The sequence below is a fragment of the Biomphalaria glabrata genome, chromosome 10, assembly GCF_947242115.1.
Source record: "Biomphalaria glabrata chromosome 10, xgBioGlab47.1, whole genome shotgun sequence".
In the NCBI taxonomy this organism is placed as follows: domain Eukaryota; kingdom Metazoa; phylum Mollusca; class Gastropoda; family Planorbidae; genus Biomphalaria; species Biomphalaria glabrata.
This window is the reverse complement of record NC_074720.1, coordinates 34359942-34374132: the sequence shown is the minus strand read 5'-3', so window position 1 is coordinate 34374132 and position 14191 is coordinate 34359942. Positions and strand designations below refer to the sequence as shown.

Below are 14191 nucleotides of genomic sequence, written 5' to 3'. Positions count from 1 at the left end.
ATGTAATCAGAAATGTATGTACTTTAGTGTAATCATAATAATCTTATTGCACAGTTGATGAAAACTTCTCAAACATCTTGTTGATCATGGAGTATATGACAATGGGCTCCTTGAGCAGTTTTGCTAAGAATGAAATGAATTCTCCAGATGAACCTAATTCTGAAATACTGCTAAACATTTGCATTCAAATAGCTGAGGTCAGTGATAAAGTTTTTTTTTGGGGTTTATTCTTGATTGTAATACTGGTGTGAAAATGAATTAAAGCACTGATTGAAATCTTGAAATTACACAATATTCATTCTTTAAATGCAATAAAAGTCTTGAAATTTAAAGCAAAAAAATTAAGGTGATTTTCCCTCAGTAAAAAAATAATTAATTCTTATTTTTTTAAATTAATTGTTGATAAAGGAATAAGCAATAACTATTAGCTCTATTTTGCCATTCACAGTATTGTCATCACTATTTTCACCTTTTCTATTTAGCATTGTGTAATGTTTCAAGAAGTATTAATCTTGCATGAATATAATAATAGTAATACATATACATTTATACTACCCATAGTCAGCCCTAACTTATTAGACAAGTTTTCCATAGACATAAATTAAATTTTGCTCCTTCAGTCTTATCTTATCTTATCTTATCTTATATAATATAGACGTTACTTCAAAAATGAAGATGATTACATCCTACGCGTCATGCATTTAGTCATGCATATTAACCAATGACTTAAATTCTGCCAAGTTACTGGTTTTCCTGGCTAGCTCAGGCAACCCATTCCATGCTCTAATAGCACTAGGGAAGAAGGAGTATTTGTACAACTTTGTCCTAGCATATGGGACGAGTCTTAGTACCACTATGGTTCATGTCATAGAGCACTTTTTCATGTGACTCTAGAGCTCTATTCTGTAGAGACATTCTCAACCACATGTAACACAGGTGAACGAGACCCCCACCTCTTTGATAATTGGAGGTCCTAGGTGAAGTGAATTTTGGTTGCCATAAATGAAATAAAAAAGATTTAAAAAGAAACAGGAACATACTTTAGGAATAGAATGTGTGCTCATTTTCTTGCCCTTACCCCCTTTGTTATTTGGGGGATAAATGCAACTATGCAATTTATTTTGATGAGTCGTGGAGCCTTGAGACTTTTCTTTAATCAATGTATTTGTTTTTATGACTATCAGGCAATGGTGTATCTGTCTGGAAAAGAAATTGTGCATCGTGATCTGGCTGCTCGAAATGTACTGCTGACTAAAGTCGCAGGTGAAATCATAGCAAAGGTGTCTGACTTTGGTATGGCACGTTACCTGAAAGAAAATTATAGTTTTTACAGCATTAAGCCAAAAGAACTGTTGCCAATTTTTTGGTATGTTGTTTTTTTTAACCCTTTTATTCTCTTTATATGCAGAGAAATGTCCTGCCTTCACTCAGATGAGAAATAAAGGAGAGGGGAAAACAATGAAGCTGAGAGGGGGGGGGAAGAAGTGGCTTTAAAAAAAAAAGGATTGACTTTTCCACCAATGAAAAAAATTAGAGTAGGAAATTATACTTATAAATTAATTTCTATATCTTTGAGAGAAATAAACTCAAATAATCAATTGAATTGACTAAAGAAACATTTTCTTAAGTGGTCTATGTTTCATCTGCTGCAGTTTACCTTTTTATTTAGCACTTCATGCAGCTGCCATTACATGCTTTGGTTCCCAGTCACTTAAATTCATCCTCTGTCATTTTATCCTTGGTCTTCTTCTTCTCCTAGCCAGCTTTATTGCTGCTGAGCTGTGAGCTCTTTTGCAGACTGTGCCAAGGAAAAAAAGTGTGCTGTTTTCTTCAGTTGTTCAGCACTGCCGTACAGGGTGTTGGTTATGTTGGGCTGTAGTGGAAGTAGGGTCTGCCTAAGGTGGATTAGGGAGGGGCATTCAAAGAGGATATAGTTTACGGTTTCGAAGAGGTGGGCGCAGTGTCTGCAAAGGGGTAGTTGTGTGGAGTTTATTTTGTTCAGGTGGTAATTTAATAGTGGTGTGTGTCCTGTTCTTAGTTGGAAAATTGTAGATTGTTCTTTGCGGGGGAGGAAGTTAATACTGTCCAGTTTGTTAGGCGTAGTCATTTCTATGTACATGGCTCTGCCTGTGTTTCCTGATGCCCATTCCTCTTTGTGATTGTTGACTAACATTGACCTTAAGGTGAGGTAGTTAACAGGTCTATCTGGTTGTTCCATAGATGAACCTGCCTTTGATAGCTTATCTGCCTTTTCATTTACCATGATGCCATGTGTCCTGGGATCCACTGTAGTGTGATATTGATATTTAATTTTGATATACTCTGATGGATTATCACAATTAGTGTTGTCAACTCTCTTGGGCTGTTTGAGGTGCTGCTGTTAAGTGCCTGCAGAGTAGATTGGGAGTCTGTAAAGACAACAATATCTGATGGTGGATGCACTCCTTCATATAATTTGTTTTTCACTGTCTGTAGTGCTATGGTAATTGCCTCAATTTCGGCTTGGAAGTTTGAGCAGTAATCGCCACAGGGTGCGCTTATCTCAAAGTGTTTATTTTTAGGGAAGACCAGGAAGGCACCAAGACCAGCATTGATATATATGTATATATATGGATAGCTGTTTTTTTATAGCTTTCAATTGTTTCAAGCATGCCTACTTTGAGCTCCAGTGGATTTGATTCTTTTGTTAAGGTGTTATTTAGTAAATGTGTTTTGATGGTTGGTTGTTTATAGTTTAGTCCGGGTGTAATGTTTGAAAATCTGGTAATTTTTTCTGTTATTGGGTAGGTGGTGTTTTAGGGCTAGTTCGTCAATAAGTTGGATCAGAGTCCTTTGCTTTTTTTTGGTTGTTTTTCCTATTTCTCTGTGTTAGTAATTTATTAGGATGATCGTCCTCCAACCTTCTGTATCTCTCAATAGCTTCTAATGCTGCTCTGTTGCGCTTTAACTTAAGAGGTTCAATATTGGAGTCTATTTCACAGGCTGCTGTGGGAGTAGTTCTCATACCTCCACTAATTAGCCGCAAGGCTTGGTTTTGGATTGTGTCTAATGATGATTGATAGGTTTTGTTGGCAGCTACTTGTATGGTCACTTCATCCCCTGGTCACCTCATCCTCTGGTCACCTCACAATGATCCCCTGATCACTTCATACCCTAGTCACCTCATCCCCTGATTACTTCATCCCCTGGTCACCTCATCCCCTGGTCACCTCATCTGGTCACATCATCCCCTGGTCATATCATCACCTGGTCACCTCATCCCCTGGTCATATCATCACCTGGTCACCTCATCCCCTGGTGACTTCATCCCCTTGTCACCTAATCCCCTGATCACCTCATCCCCTGATTACTTCATCCCCTGGTCACCTCATCCCCTGATTACTTCATCCCCTGGTCAAATCATCCCCTGATTACTTCATCCCCTGGTCAAATCATCCCCTGATTGCTTCATCCCCTGATCACCTCATCCCCTGATTACTTCATCCCCTGGTCACCTCATCCCCTGGTCACCGCATCCCCTGATCACCTAATCCCCTGGTCACCTAATCCCCTGGTCACCTCATCCCCTGGTCACCTCATCCCCTGGTCACCTAATCCCCTGATCACCTCATCCCCTGATTACTTCATCCCCTGGTCAAATCATCCCCTGATTACTTCATCCCCTGGTCACATCATCCCCTGGTCACCTCATCCCCTTATCCAACAACTACTAATTGTAAAAAGTCTGCAATTAACAAAATTCCATATTTTTATTTTTATTTACATGACAAAAAGTATGACACATTAAATAAAAATAGAATTTAATATCATTTAAAAATATACCAATTTAACACTTTTTGATATACAGCTCATGTAAAAATTGTTTTTGCATGTTAATTGAAATCAATAAGATTATAAGGCTATTGATATTAGGTACAGAAAACAATCCATTGATTCGTATTGTTGTACATTGTTTGTATTTTCTAGCACATGTCTTCCTTGGACATTCTCTGGTGCCACAATTTATAACTTTTATATTGCAACAGGAATTAAAACAAAGTGCATATAGGTGATATGAATCGGCAATATACATTAGCTTCAGAGGATAGGTGAAGTCAGCATTTATTAGAATAAATAAAACGTTATGTCTATGATATATATATATATATATATATATATTATAGTTTTTATATAGGGCTACTTTCATGCTTATAGCATGCTCATAGCACTATGGTCCAAACTCATTTGCGGGGGGAGGGGGTATCTTGGAAAATGTTTTCTGTGCTACCTTTAGGCACTCAGTAAACACAACTCTGCTTGAGTTGGGTGTCAAGCTTCGAGCCCCCTTCATAGGTAGCCAAGTTCAAGCGTACTTAGCCTCTCGACCACACTTCCTTATTCAAGAAACAATGATTGACAAAAAACGATAAAGTGAAAAATGGCCATCATGTTATCAGCGGCATGATCATAATTATTCTGATCATTAAAATCTATCTTTCAAAAAATATTCACTACTTCCATGACACCTTGGCCTTTGATCAATACGTCATGGGACAATATTGACATTCCCTACACCAAAGCAATACAACTAAATACAAACCCACATTACAATATATCTACTTATTTACATAGATTATTAGATTTCTCATCAAGAATGAAGGGAGAATACTATAAACACTATCATAACATGTCAAAAATATCAAAAAACATTCTAAATAAACATATTTTTATGTTAGATCAAATGAGTGCTTAACCATTAAAAGGCATGTGGTATTTTAGCCTGTAAACATCAGAATTGTATATGCACTCATTATAAAACAGTTCAGCACTTAAAAGGTTTAAGATAAAGCCTTAACTGCTCAATTATACAATGGCTAAGAACAAATATTTAATTGGGGATGAAGTGACCAAATATGAAATGACCTGTCACTCTAAATTTAAAAGTACCAGAAAGACTAAGTTTAACTTAAGAATGCAGATATTTCCAAACTTATAAGCTTAGTGATTGCATTGCGTCTCCATGCTAAAAGTGTGTCTTTTCTTGCCTGTTTTGTAAACATCAATAGTGTTTTTTAAGGATAAAAATTAGATAGGTGTATCTTCTATAAGAAAGTACATGTGTACTGTATAAATTATCAGCTGTTTTTTTTTCCTTGATAAAAAGGGTTACAAAGAGTAATCCGAATTAGTGCAGTTAATTTTCTTGCCACCAATTAGGTTATGATTGAAGAGATTATGTGTGTGTTGTCGTATTCATAGCAGATCAATGTTTTTCTTTTATTGATAGCATGTCATCAAATACAATCCAAAATATACTTTGATGTTCAGATCATATTAAGTTAGTTGGTCCAACTCTTATATTTTGAACAGAATTGGTCTGAACCGTTAAAAGTAGCGGTATGGGTTAAGAACAACTTCAGTTTTATAAAATTGGTTCTTCTTTCGTATAGACTAGGTTATAAAAACACTGCATTAGGTTAAGCATTGTGAATTTATGTAACTAATTTTTCCTTCTCTAAAAATGCTCCAACTTTTCATAAAGACAGTGGGAATGCTTCAGGCTCCTAAGCTTGAGGCATTTCAAAAGATTTGGTTAAAAAACATTTTTGTAACATGGATAAATTTGGTTTGCAAAGTTTATCAAGTGCTTTATTTTCTCTTAATATCTTCAGGATGCCACCAGAAGCACTAGATCAAAATAGTGAAAGACAAATTTTCACCAGCAAAGGAGATGTTTGGTCCTACGGTGTTACAGTTTGGGAAGCTTTCAGCCAGGGAAAACATCCCAAGGAAGAACTTCCTCATCAATTTGATCAGCTGCTCTGTTCCTACAAACATCATAAACGGCTTCCTAAGGGTCCACATATCAGTGACAGTGTGTACAATATCCTGCAGAGTTGTTGGCACTTAGAACCAAGTCAGCGACCAGCCTTTGTCGAACTGGTCCCACAGCTCAAGGCCTTAAAAGCAATGAGATAATTTTGTCTCACTGTAACACTAATAGGAATAAACAAAGGCATTCAGTACTTTAGACAGGACTAGTTCTATTAGTAAGCTTGTGATGATTTGAATTATTTGGAATGCTTTTCTAAAACGTAATCCACAATAAAAATTTGGATTTAAGACCTCTTTGTTAGTGTGGAATTATAAATCTACATATTTAAAAACTGTTGAAACAAGTTTAAATAATAATTTAGAATTTTAAAGACAATATTTTTAAAGGAGAAAAAATTGAAAAAGGAGGAAATTTCAAATTGATTTTTTACTTTTACATATAATCAAATATCTGGCTTAAATGTAAATTTCATTGTAAGGTGTGTTTTTTTGTTGTTTTTTTTAAATATATCATTGATCAGTTACAACTGAAGAATAAGAAACTAAGTAAACAAAATATACATTTTAAATAAGCATTTGTAAGCTAAGGTTGACTTTTTAATTTTTTAATGTTCTGTTTTCAAGATTGTTTCATTTTTGAATAGCTATTGACTGTGATAGTCATCTCTTTGTGTGTAAACAGTAAATCTCTTTAAATTCTGTTTCCAAATAAAATATTTCTTTTGAGTTTGGATTCTTTTAAATATCAGAATAAGAAATATTTCTATTACAAGGAATATACTATTCAATTAACTATGAGTGGGTGGCTTTGAATGTTTAATAGAGCTTTCAAATACTCTATACTAACATTTTTCTTATAACAAAATCACTGCTGTTTAGCAACATTGTATGGTTTACATACCCAGACTTAAATCCTCCTGGGCATTTCAGCACATTGGTTGGTAAGGTGTTTCCATAGAACTCTTGTCTCCAGCAATATCTGCAGCATCTTCCCACCTGATGTCCTACATGAAGGTGCCTTGTTATATGATGTGACTAAACAAGCCAAATTTTACATGTAGGATGTCCCTGTGTAGAGAAAGTGAGATCAGATAGCTTGTTTTTTCATGTCATAGACTGCAAAAGGATCTTCTGAAAAGCACTGGCACTACACAAGATTTTGATTCATTGATACTGATCACATTTCAGATATAAAAAAATATGTATGAATGACTTAAGAATCTCTGCTAATGCCACTGCACTGTACTGTATGATTGGCAAGGAACTTTTGCTAATGTTACTGTTCTGAAGTATTATTCAAGTCAGTTAATCAAAATTGATTTCATTATGTTCAATTTTCATTGTTAAAATTTTTTTAGAGAGGGTTATTTCTGTTTCATATCAGAACACTTTATAGCTTCTCAATGACCATACCATTACAGCTAAGTTTAGATGTCAATTAAGAACTCATGATTGTCTTGACTTCAAAATTTTATTCGTCCTGTTTTTTACTTTTGTTTTTAGATGTTAATCAGTGTTAATACCACAATGTTACATCTTAAGACTTTTCTACATACCTCAACTGATTCATTCCAAAAACAAACACACACAAAAAAAAAACAGTGACTGGCTTGAGTATTCATTTTTCTTGAATTAAAGATGACCACACTCATATTTTATATTTGCAGTTTGAGTTTTCCCTGTGTGAACAATTATCTAGTAATTTTTTACCCAAAGATAGACATCAACTGTCACATTTCTAAGAAAATCATTAGAGCTTTTTTTAAGGCTGTGTCCACTCATGTTCCAGTTTTCATGAAGACATTGAAATGCTGAAAAGAGGAATTGTAAAATAATTTAATCCTCATTTCTTACAAAATTGTAGCTGCATTTTGATTTATTTGCTTAATTTATAAATGTTATTTTATTTATTTTTTTTCTACAATTTTGTATGCATTGGATGTTTTTTGTGTATTTCTAATTGAAATCAAAAGCTCACAGTAGAAGATGTACATAGGAGGATTGCAATTCATCAAGCAAGGGCTGGTTGTGTCTGTGAGTGTGTGTATCTGTTGTTTTCTCTGTCTTTGTGTATGTTGTTTGAGTTTGCGTCTATTTTGTTATTGCAATAGTAGTAATACAGGATTGGATAGGACCATAAAAATAATTTTATCTTATATCCATATATGTCATTTATCCTTATTATGGTGTACTCTATATTATTTTACTTTTCAATTTCGTTTGAATATAAACCTTTGAAGCCATTTGTACTTTACATGCTGACAGGTAAATATAATTATGGCCGTGTGGTGGCTAAATGGTTAAGGGCTTGGCTTCCTAACCAACAGGTCCCATGTTCAAATCTCTGTGAAGACTTGGGTTTTGAATTTGTGTAATCTTAGAATGCCCTGAGTCCAAACAACTCAAATGGGCACCTGGTATTAGTTGGGCAAAGTAAAGTGGTTGGTCTTTTGAAATAGACGCATGACACTCCTTAACTGTAAGCCATAGAAACAGATGACCAATACATCCTATGCCCTATACATTCCAAGGTATTAACGGGGTATAGTTACTTATCCCACCACATTCAATATCATGCTGCTGTCTTCTGCTGATTATATCTTCCATTATATCTGTTATCCTTCTTGTCAAGTGTCCATTCTCTCTGACTTCTTTAGCCCAGACAATGAGACATGACAACATTGTTAAACCATTTGAATAAACACATTTTGCTTGTATAAAATTGATAACAATAAAAGATTTTTTTCTTACATTCCATTTAGTATTATGTTTGAGATATCACATAATGTTACTGTACGTGATAAATTGTTTTTTGTATTCATATTTTTTTTAATAAAATGTGCCTTTTTGAATATATAATATATATATACACAGGATTTTTATTGTTATCTTGTATTTGCACAAAGATGTGATGTGAACATTATTCTTTTATACTTTATACATTAGCTTTTTCATGTTTATATATTAAAATTATATTAAAAATTTATTAATGATAAAAAAAATATTGTATCTCTTTGTACTCTTGTATACATTTCAAAAATATAAAAAAAACTTTATTTGTTACATTTTAAAATATATTGGTAGTTATAGTATTTTTAAATAGGGCTCAATCTGTTTTGAAAGCCAATGAATGCGCCCAGATGAATCACTGGTTTTAGTTTCTTTTTTAATCTGGTCAAAATCTTATGTGACTAAACAAGCTGATTCTGGAAAAGTTTGCCTCAGTTTGCGCATGTGAATGCACCAGATTTATGGCTATCTGATATAGGGCAGTATTCTTTCTCATTCGTTTGTCCAAGTCTGCTTCATTTCTTTTGCTCTTAGCGAGATTTGTACCAACACACAGTCCGATCTTGCAGGATTTCATAGATACCTGTAGTCCTCAGATTTCGCATGTAGAAATTTCTGTTGGTTAGTCTTGTAGTCTAGTGCAACCCTTCTGTCTGACTCCTACCACAAACTCAGCAGGCGTCTGTAATGCAGGTGACATGTCCCAGCCAACCTAGTCTTATCTGTGTCAAAGTTATTTATAAATACCTGGCAATAAGTATGTTATTGAAAATCTAATATAAAAGATTACAACTTTTATTTACTTTGGCTAAAGGACATAATTTAACATTAGAAGACTTACTAGTTTAAGTAATAACCATTTTTAGCGGCCCCCAAAAGGGGAAAAGATGCTATTAGTTTTGTGAGGAATGTTTGTCCATTTAGATCTCTTAAACTAGAAAAGAAAGTGAAAATCCAACATCATGATATTTTAGATCTTTCAAAGTTCTGATGCAACAGCTACTTTTTTCTTTTCTGAAAGTGAAAAATTTAATTTTTAAAATCAACTATGCAAGCAGTTTTTTCATAAAATTACACCATTTTTACAACTATTCACTATTAATAGTAACAAACACAGGGGGCTACTTAGTAAGGGAATCCGCAATTTACCATATTTTTATTCTCAATAATGCAAACAGTTTTAGATTTTTTGTAAAGAATTTTTTTTTTTTTTACAAATGTATTGCTATGTTATGTAAGTTGTGTTATACTAAACACTACATTTACAAAAAAAATGGTTACTATTTTTTTCAAAGAGAAAAAATCTATTTAATATGCATATAAGTGGAACATAATTTAAAACAACAATTAATAAGTAGTTTTTCATATTATCGAAGGGAGTTACTTGACCAATACGAAACCTAAGGATTTTTACATATATTATTTTTTACGAAATGTTTTTTTTTAATGAGGCTTTCAATAAGAGATTGGCCCTATGCAAAACAGTTAGGTCAATCAGATAATCATTATATGAAATCACTTAAGCCAGGTTCAGATCTAACTTCACCTTCACTTTCACCTATCCTTTAGTCTGCTGGACCGCTGTGGCACCACACAAGATCGGTCAACCTTCTTTCTCCATTCTTCTCTGTCATTTGTCTTTGATAGAATTACATTCTGATAGTCTTTCTGAAAATATTGAAACCTGCCTTTTTACCTGTCTGGGTGGACCACTTTGGGGGCCAATTTTGAGTTTGTGTTACCTCACAAGCTGTCTTTGTAACCTTGTTATTTTTTTACAATAATTTAATGTAATTCTTTTAAAATTTTATGTCAAGTGCCATACAATGTATCTGTAGGCTTGTTATTACTATTATTATTATTTAAAAAAAAATTTTTTTTCAATTTATGCATAAGCTGAGGTCAAAGATTACATTCTTTATTATTATCTTGACCAACGGATATAACTGGGTGGTAAAGCATTTAAAAGCAATGTATATAATAATATACATAACCTACTTCTTAAGGAAGGTCATCTTTTTATTAGAGCAAAATAGTATATAACCTATTATGCTCAATGACAGTGGTTCTCAAACTAGGGTCCTTGGACCTCCAGGGGTCTGCAAGACGACCAAAACATTTGGTAGAAGATGAAAATCGTATAACAATTAAAATAACTTCTTAGCTAAAAGCAAGTTTATCTGATCAGATAATTTGCATACTAATCAACTTGCCCCTGACTATTGTTTAATATGTCTATTATGTACTATTCTAAGACGACCTAAACTAAAGATTTGAAACTGGGTAACAAACCTTTTTGAACCATGCTAATACAGAAACAGATATTAAATTATCCCCAAACAAGGAACTTAAACCAATTTTTGAACAAGGATACCTTAATATCTGGTTACAAAAACAGATTCCAATTTATATCCTGCATTATGGGTCATTGAAATGAAGTTGTTGACTGGCTTCACGTCTTCTCATTTTGAACAATCGTCAATCTCATCAACCTCATTTTTTTTTAAATTCTATGTAAAACAAAAGTTATAATATCAATAAATGTTCCTTTAACAAAATGTTTTTTTTTTGTTTTTTTTTTTTTTACATTTGTAACTTGTATGCAATGCATTGATGTAGCTTTTTCCCATTCTGTGGGATAGTTTTGACTATAAATGGGTCCCCCCCCCCTGCCATCCGGTTTAAAAAGTTTGAGAACCCCTGCTCTATGATATGTTTCTACATGCTAATTTAATATTACAGCCTTAAATCATTGGCTTTACTGTTTTGTCCTGATATTGTCAATTTGCCATTTGTTTTTAATTCTGTAAATTTGATCAATGATTGTCTTTTCAGTTTCTATTATATGTTTTAATAATTCTAATTATCATTACAACAGTTTGAACCAAACAATAACAAGTATCTTTTTAAAAAAAATATTCGCTGATTAAAAACATCGACCATTGAATATTACTTGCTAATGAGTGGGTTGTACACCTGTTGTAGCATATTGAATTTAGTTTATTAATTAAATTCATAGTCTTTCGATGATTAAAAATTCCACTTCTTAATTAACAATATTAAATGATTATTGCATACTTTTTAAATGCTTTTTATAATTGAAAGAACAAAAGTTGTATGCCTTGAATTTGAACTCGAGGTCTCAAGCCACTTCAGGCCAATACACTAACCACTGTGCCAGCAAAGTGCTTATGAACATAGAAGGTTTTATAGTTATCTATTATTATTGTTACCTAATTATCTACACAAAGTATAAAGGGGACCAATGTAACTTATTAACATCTTTCAAGTATAATTTCTTTCCCTTGTTTTTGAAAGCAAATAAAATAACTAATTACCAATAGTTAATTAACTGTTTGGTTAATTTAAAAAAAAAATTTTTTAATGATTCTTGTTTTGTCAGGTTCAATAATAATTGTGCAATATTTCAGTTGGATCCGAGATTAGGTGTGGGAGAAATAACGTGTGGAAAACAATGTGTACCAGAGATACAGAGTAAGTTGATACAAGCTTTATAAAATAGACTTTGATAATACAATGAAAAGTAAACGCATTCGTGCAAACGTGAGTTGTGTAAGTGTTTATACATGTATTTCTACAAGTAAATAGACGTTGAGGCTATAGAAACTCTCATTTCGTAACACCCCCCGCCCCTTTTGACAAAATCTACAGTACAATTGTTATCTTATTGCGTCTCGGTAGTCCCGGGCGCAAACCTTGCCCACCGCCATTTCCCACCGTCCCGCGAAGGGCTATGATGTTCTTCCATTCTGAAGGAACACCCAAAACATGTCAACAGATCAACTCTGATCAACTTAGCCACATTCAATGTATAAGAATAAGGCCTGTCTTCGAGTCCGAAGATTTGTGAGGAATGCAGTATTTTCCGTGTCTGCGCAGCCCCAGCTGTGACCTACATATTTTGCCACATACAGGGCAAGCATAACCATTGTCCGCAGATGGTCGATTTAGATTTAGATCTGTCCTCGGCAGCGGATTTTCTTTAAGTCAAGGTATAAGAAGATATGTCATCAACAAACTGCTCGCTTACAGTCGCTTACGCATGTGTCCAAAACATTTTCTTGAGATTGAATATGAAACCCTGCAAGTGTTCTAGTGTCATTCTGTATGTGCAGATACGTGCAGAAACCTTATTTCTCAAGTTTAATTAGCAAGGCGTAAGCACTAACTCAAAAGCCAGCTGTTAGTTACATAATAAGACATCGCTCTTTGCTCTCATATCCACAAAGCCATCGCCAGAATAGCCAAGTGTCGTATTTCTATTCATCAATTCTTCCGACTATTCCAACTCGGGTAAAGAGTAATTAAACGTTAGAAAACATGATTGTTGCGAAATATTTCCGATATAACATGTTGGTTTCGCCAGGGCCAGATTTAGATCTGTGGAGGCCGGCCCAGGGCAGAATTTTTGTGGAGGCCCTTATACTTTTTCTTAAGCTTTAATGAAAATCCACTTATTAATAAAATAAAAGTAATTTCTCAAAACATGCCATATTATAAAAGAAAGTACTTGTAAATTAAATTGAATTTTCCTTCGTAAAAAAAAGATAGCATTAATTAATATGCATATTTTAGTTTAAAAAATGTAAATTTTTAGGCCTATTTGGTTAATCCGAAGTATTTTACGAGAATACAAGCACACCATAAGCGTAAGGTGACCAGATATTTGGGGAGCCAAAGAAGGACAAGTCGATTATCTGACATAAAAAGAACTAGCTTAGATTTTTCGAGCAATATTTCAACAACTTAGACGTTAGTTCAATGCACGCAATGTAAACACACAATTTACACACAATAATTTAAATCATTGCAGGCTTTCTGAAATCATTACCATTAATCTTTTTGTGTGATCCATCTGAAAGCGTTAACCTGTCGAATAGGCCGCTTCTCTCTTTGCATTACCTTTGCAAATACGAACAACATACACACACGAAACACATACACACTCATAACCAGCGCTTTATGAATTAGTCTAGACTTCTATGAACTTCTCGATGATGACGGATGATCTTGTAACACTCTGACCGACGAATAAATTCGTCGATGGCTGAAGGTGCTTCAAGAGCCCTGACATTCTGCCCCTCAATAAAAAGAACTTCTGCGTGGAGCATTGCCGCAATTTCTCGCGAAGGGTGGCAAAAATAATTGTATCATCAGGGGAAGCCATTTAAAGTGAATTCACTTTATAGTGGGTTGTCAAAAAACTGGGCATCACTAATTCTTGCTTCTTTACTTTGTTTATTATATAGGGGCTAAACCTTTAGTAACGATTGCTTCACATTTGATTGAAAACATTTATAATGGAAAACTATAGGATTGACTAAAATTTAAGTATCGGCTGCAAATTGTTTTGTTGTAAAAGTATTTCAATGCTGGGTAAGTACTAAATGGAGGCTTACTAGAAGCTTCCAGTCAAAAATTATGATCTGCATTCAGATGTTCTGATGTTTGTTTTAATTCACATTTGCCCAAAAAATACTGTGATTGATATTTTTAGCATCGCTCTTCACTGTGGTTGTTTATTATTCTTGCCCTCTTTATAAACGGGAACTGTGCCTGTAGGTCA

At 34.0% G+C, this 14191-nt stretch overlaps 1 protein-coding gene across 3 annotated transcripts in view; it reads left to right on the top strand.

The window, feature by feature from the left end:
- LOC106079296 (tyrosine-protein kinase JAK2-like) overlaps positions 1–11952 on the top strand; it is a 38125-nt gene extending 26173 nt beyond the window's left edge. For all 3 annotated transcript variants that reach the window (XM_056043387.1, XM_056043388.1, XM_056043389.1), the window contains exons 15-17: positions 55–197; positions 1185–1366; positions 5652–11952. In XM_056043387.1, the coding sequence (XP_055899362.1) occupies positions 55–197; positions 1185–1366; positions 5652–5958 (632 nt within the window). In that variant the 3' untranslated portion in view covers positions 5959–11952. The remainder of the gene's footprint in view (positions 1–54; positions 198–1184; positions 1367–5651) is intronic.
- The last annotated feature ends 2239 nt before the right edge of the window (positions 11953–14191 follow it).